General features: G+C 43.0%; 1 protein-coding gene and 1 non-coding gene across 6 annotated transcripts in view; one reads left to right on the forward strand and one right to left on the reverse strand.

Annotated features, from left to right (window-relative positions):
- Window positions 1–4,631, forward strand: part of GGT7 (gamma-glutamyltransferase 7) — a 27,138-nt gene extending 22,507 nt beyond the window's left edge. For all 5 annotated transcript variants that reach the window (XM_017513774.2, XM_017513792.2, XM_017513785.2 and 2 more), the window contains one exon: window positions 3,895–4,631. In XM_017513774.2, coding sequence (XP_017369263.1) covers window positions 3,895–4,058 — 164 coding nt within the window. In that variant the 3' untranslated portion in view covers window positions 4,059–4,631. The remainder of the gene's footprint in view (window positions 1–3,894) is intronic.
- LOC119469330 lies at window positions 3,473–3,613 on the reverse strand. The gene has a single exon (XR_005198124.1). It is a non-coding gene; the product is annotated as a U4 spliceosomal RNA (small nuclear RNA).
- Window positions 4,632–6,135: the final 1,504 nt, after the last annotated feature.

A 6,135-nucleotide genomic window follows, 5' to 3' on the forward strand; every position in this document is an offset into this window, starting at 1 on the left:
AAATATGAGACAGTAAAATAAGTTCTCTGCCAACTGTCAAAGCAGGGTGATATAATAGGACTGACTCAGTGATCAAGGAAGACTTCCCTTTGGTGACATTTAAGCTGAGCTCTAAAGAGTGAGAAAGAAGCTGGGCACAATGGCTCAGACCTATAATCCCAGGCTGTGATGGGAGGATCGCTTGAGGCCAGGAGTTCAAGACCAGCCTGGGTAACATAGTGAGGTCCCCCCACCCCCCGCTGCCCCCATCTCTAGAATTTTTTTTTTTTTTAATTAGCCAGGTGTGGTGCATGCCTGTAGTTCTAGCTACTTGGGAGGCTGAGGCAGGAGAATTGCTTGAACCTGGGAGGCAGAAGTTATAATGAGCTGGAATCGCACCACTGCCCTACAGCCTGAGTGACAAAGTGAGACCCTGTCTCTTAAAAAAATAAAAATAAAAATAAGAGAGAGCCCACTATACAAAGAACTGGTGCAGAGCTTTGTAGGTCATGGAGCAAGTACAAAGAACTCAGGGCAGGAATGGGCTTGGTGAGCTTGAGGAATTAAAAGGAGACCTAGATAAGCAAGGATGAAATTAGATCAGAGAGGCAGGCAGGCGCCAGATAATCGACCTTATAGATTATGGTGAGGAGATGGACTTTTTCCTCTAAGAAAAGGGCTTAATTTTGGCACAGCTGAATTTTAAAATAGGAAAGCATGTGGACCTTTGAGGAGTTTTTATTACAACAGACAACGTATTAATACTATGCTAGTCCAAAAGAATTGATTTATTGAGAATTGATTGAGACACTGTCCTTGCCTGTTCAATATTATTATTCCCATTCTATAGAGGAAGAAACTGAGGCTCACAGAAGTTATAAACTAATCAAAGATCAATCACGAAGTGGCAGAACTTCAATGAGGACATACACCTGGCTGATACCAAAGACTATATTCTGTACCACATAGCTCTTATATCTCCTGAATCACATTAGAAGCAGAGACCTAGATTTTCAATGATCACATCCTGTCATTGGCCAGCGACACGTGGATCCCAGCCTGTAGATGACAAGGCCACATCCTTGAAACTGAATCTTGTTCAACAAATATCTTTTGGCCTCTGTTGAATGTGAGGCTCTGTGCTAAGTTATTTGGGCTCAGCCCAGTCCTCCCTTCAGGGCTTCCCAGTGTAAGATGGAGGTATAAGGAGGGGGGCCTTGGTGAAGGGAAAGTTCATCTACCTGAAGCCTTGGGAGGCTTTATGGAGGATGTGACAAGTAGCTGGGCCTTAAAGTATGAGCAGGAATTTGGCATGTGGAGGTAAAGGACATTCTGCACGGGAGGAACAGCCTAAGCAAAAACCAGAACCAGTGGCTCAAAGAGCAGCCAGGAGGGTATCTATTGTTTCCCAGAGCTCTGAATTTACCCAGCACCTTTGTGACTTTTGCCACATTTGCACACCATCTAAACCATTATGTACATAACGTGTCTCTATAAATGACCTTCCTTTTTAGCTTAAAGTATTTTATTTACTTTTTTTGAAAGAGAGCCTCACTCTGTCACCAAGGCTAGAGAGCAGTGGTGCGATCTCGGCTCATTTCAACCTCTGCCTCCTGGGTTCAAGCAATTCTCTTGCCTCAGCCTCCAAAGCAGCTGGAATTACAGGTGCAGATGCCAACTCGCCTGACTAATTTTTGCATTTTTTAGAGATGGGGTTTCACCTTGTTGGCCAGGCTGGTCTCAAACTCCTGACCCCAAGTAATCCACCTGACTCGGTCTCCCAAAGTGGTAGATTTACAGGCGTGAGCCACCACTCCCGGCCCTAAATGTATTTTAAAAATAGACCTTATTTCATAATCACAAATGGAAAAATGACATCATTTGCAACAAATAGATGATAAATAGCTATCATCTATTTATCATCTACACAAATAGATATGTGTACTCTTTAGTTAAATATTGCTGCCCATGGAAAGCTCTGAGGCCTGCTTTCTCCCTTAAAGAAGGAGATTAGGAAGTGCTATAGAACAGACAAACTTGGTCCTTGCCATATTCAAAAGGATGGAAAGTGAACCATAAAGGAAGCAGATTTTCGATTAGGTGATTTAATGCTATTCAAGATTGGGTCTTTATATCAAGAGCTCCTTAAGTCTTCCTGTTAGGGAAAGAAGACCAGATCTTTATTGAGGAGCAGTGGGATGTGGAGTTATAGGGCTTATCACAGAGGTCAGCCTTAAGGTTATCCAGTTGAGTAGGGGAGGCACAAGACCTGATTTGTCTTATTTAGGGGAAGTAGATTGAGAGACAGAGAATTTGTGTCAGGGAAATATGAGAAGCAGCTGGGACATGTATAGCCCAGGCAAGAGATGATGAGGACATGAACTTACACAAGGGGATGGGAATTTGTTCATCTATCTATTAAGTGTCTGCTCAATATTTACTATGTACTACTGATCCTGCACTGAGGATCAATAGCAAACAAGACAACATTCCTACCTTCAAAAAGCTTATAATGTAGTGGAGAGAGACACAGCAAATAAATAAACAAATACAGGTAGTAGTAAGTACTTTGGAAGAAAACCAGGCAAGTTAAAGATGGTAGGGACTGCTGTTTTAGGTAATGGTGGAAGAAATTCTTGAAGAGGTGCCAAAGACTGGACTGAAGTAAGGGAGCCCGCATTGACTTTTTAGAAGAGCATTCCAGGCAGAAAGAACAGTAAGTGCAAAGGTACTGAAGTAGAAGCATGTTTGGCCTTCTAAAGGGACAGCAAGGAGGCCAGTGAGGCTGGAATACAGCTAAGTAAGGTGAGGAATAGAAGGAAATGAGAGGAAGAATTTAGAGAGGTAGCAAGGTCCCAAACAATGTTGGGCTTAGAGGCACCTTGGTAAGGACTTTGGATTTTATTCTAAAATCCACTGAAGCTGTTGGAGGGCTTTGAGCAGGGGAAATGACAAGGTCTCACTAATGATTTAAAAGAATCCCCTTAGCTGCTGTTTGAACAGGCTGTAAGAAGCAGGGAGACCAGTTAATGGATTATGCAGAAATACTGGAAAGTAATGATGGCAGCTTGGCTTTCGCAGGTGGAGATGTAGACCCACAAAGCCCCTTTTTCTTTTTTTCTTTTATTTTTCTTTCTTCCTTCTTTCCTTTTCTTTCTTTCTTTTATTTTGAGACAAGATTTCACTCTGTTATGAAACTGGAGTGCAATGGTACAATCTCAGTTTACTTTTCTGCAACTTGTACTTCCCAGGGTCAGGCAATCCTCCCACCTTAGCCTCCTGAGTAGCTGGGACTACAGGCGTGTACCACCACGCTCAGCTAATTTTTACATTTTCTGTAGAGATGGGGTCTCCCTATATTGCCCAGGTTAGTCTTAAACGCCTGGGCTCAAGTGATCCTTCCACTTTAGCCTCCCAAAGTGCTGGGATTACAGGCATGAGCCACCACGCCTGGCTTGTCCTTTTTTCTTTTCTTTTTTTAATTTTTATTCAGTCCCTGTAGAGACTGCCAAAAATTGCCAACGCCGACTATATTTCAAGTCATCATGGCGGGGTATTGGGAAAAGTTTTCAATTAGCAATAATCGCACCTCAGATAAACCTCATTGGCTACGATACTGCCACTGTGCAAAGCTTCCTTTTTACAATATTAAGAATTACTATTTATTATTGATCACTTACTGTATGCAAGGTTCAGTGCTGTGTGTGTATTATCTCCTTTAGTCCCTGCAACAACTTCATGTTCTCATATAATCCCTATTTATACATTAGGAAACTGAGGCTCAGCAAGGTAAAGTGATTTTCCCATACAGCTGTATGGTGGAACAGCCAGGACGAGGACTCAGGCCTGACTGTAGGACTCTTGAGCTAGCGCTCTGTACATTCTGAATGTGTGTATGTCGGGGATGGTTTTCAGGTGAGTTCACAGAGGAAGAGATTGAGTTCCTGGAAGCCAGGGGTCACCACGTGGAGAAAGTAGATGTGTTATCCTGGGTCCATGGCAGCCGAAGAACCAACAACTTCATCATCGCTGTTAAAGACCCTCGGAGCCCAGATGCAGCTGGAGCCACCATCCTGTAGAGCAGCGGGGTGGGGTGGGGTCTCTGCTCCCCCACTTTGCATGTTCCCAGAGTCCCTCCTCTCCCAGGTTTGGTCTCAGGGGGACCCCAGGGGTGCCCCCGATCAGGGGCCAGAGGGGATGCTTAGCAAACCCAACCCCAGAGTAACTGGAAAATTCTTCATCAGGAGGCCTGTGGTGGTGGTGGTGAGTGTCAGTATCCACGACCAGGCAGGCAGGACCTTGAGGAGTCAGACTATCTGTCTGTGTGTCTCCTCGCCTCCTTCAGCCATGCTGGCCCTGAGCTTAGGGATGTGCTTGCAAACCCTTCTCAAGGGTCTCACAACCCCAACATCTTCAGACTGGCCTGACCTGGGCCTTGTCTTCCAGTTCCCTTCTATTCCCAGCCTCATTTCTTAAATGACTAGGAATTTTTTAATGGACCATCATAGGGAGGGGGTGCTCCTCTTTTCCCACCAAGTTGAGGTGGGAGCCTTGCATCTGGGGGTCTCCAGGGTATGGGGTAGGGGTGGGGGTTGGGACCAGCTCAGGGGCTTCCATTTGCAAAGGAGAATTAAAGAAAGAATGTTGCTTAACCATGGCTCTGGTTTAATTTATATTTAACTGGGTTGAGAGTGGGAGTGGGAGAGGTTACATTGTCCCAGTAACTGACTCCAGAGTAACCTAGAGTCAACATTGTAGGACTCATAATAATATCTACTGTCCAGCTAAGACATGCACCAATAATAATTGTAATTTGTAACAACAATAAATGTAATAGATAGCATCTAATCTTTATTACAAAACTCACAAGGTAGGTACTAATATTATTGTCATTTTACAGATGGGAAACAGGCCAAAACAGGTTAAGGGACTTGTCTAAGGTTCTTCATCCATGAAGTGGAAGAACTGGGGTTCATTTCAGCATGTCCAACTCCAGAATTTGTGCTCTTAACCAATTTCTTTATTTTTTTTAATATTTTTTAAAATTTTTTTTAATTTTTTTTTTTTTTTTTTTTACTTTTTAAAAATAAAATAAATAATTTTTTAAAAGAGATGGGGTTTCACCATGTTGGCCAGGCTGGTCTTGAACTCCTGACCTCAGGTGATCCACCTGCCTCGGCCTCCCAAAGTACTGGGATTACAGGCATGAGCCACTGCACCCGGCCTGCTCTTAACCAATTTCACACGTACTAGTTGAAATCTTTGTTATAAAGTATATGTCATATAGTATGTATCAGATAGTATCATTGATGTACACATGCCTCCATCCATTACAGTCCAGGTACTCTGTTAGGCACTAGAGATTCAGCGCTGAACAAGACAGACTTGTTCTTGGGTTTGCAGTCTGTAAGGGGAGTCAAATGTTAAAGAAATAAGAGCACAGATAATTCAGGTAACTGCTGTCACTATAAGTTCTATGAGATACATACTAAGAGAACATATATCAAGAAAGTTAATCTAGTTTGAGGATCAGCAAAAGCCCCCCTGAGAAGGTCATGAGGATGAATAGAATTGACAGGAAAGGATTAGATACAGGATGTGGGGATGTCATTCTAGGCAAAGGGAACTGTGTTCAAAGGTGTGGTGGGAAGGAATGTGTCTTGTTTTAGGAGGTGAAAAGGCCTATATATTCTTCCTAGAGCAGGGGTTGGCAGATTTTTCCTACAAAAGGCCAGAAAGTAAATATTTCAGTCTTTGTAGATCATATGGTTCCTGTAGTAATTACTCAACTTTGTTGTTGAAGTGCAAAAGCAGCCATAGACAGCATGTAAGACAACATCCTGATGGCTGTGGAAGTGTTTCAATAGAACTTTATTTTCTAGAAATAGGCCCTTACTACCAAGAAGGCAGTAGTATGCTGACCCCTACACTACAGCACCCCAAGGGGATGATGGGATGAGATGAAACTGGTGAGGTGAGTAGGTCATTCTTAGGAGGCTGGTATTAATTCCCCATTTTATTGATGAGAAAATTGTGACATGAGAGACATGAAGTAACTTACCAGAAATCAACCAGCTGGTAGTTAGCAGATCCATGATTCAAAAGCAATCTGTTTGACTCCGTAGACTAGGTCTCTCACTCTCTTTTCTCTTTCTT

The sequence above is a fragment of the Cebus imitator genome, unplaced genomic scaffold, assembly GCF_001604975.1.
Source record: "Cebus imitator isolate Cc_AM_T3 unplaced genomic scaffold, Cebus_imitator-1.0 Scaffold18, whole genome shotgun sequence".
In the NCBI taxonomy this organism is placed as follows: domain Eukaryota; kingdom Metazoa; phylum Chordata; class Mammalia; order Primates; family Cebidae; genus Cebus; species Cebus imitator.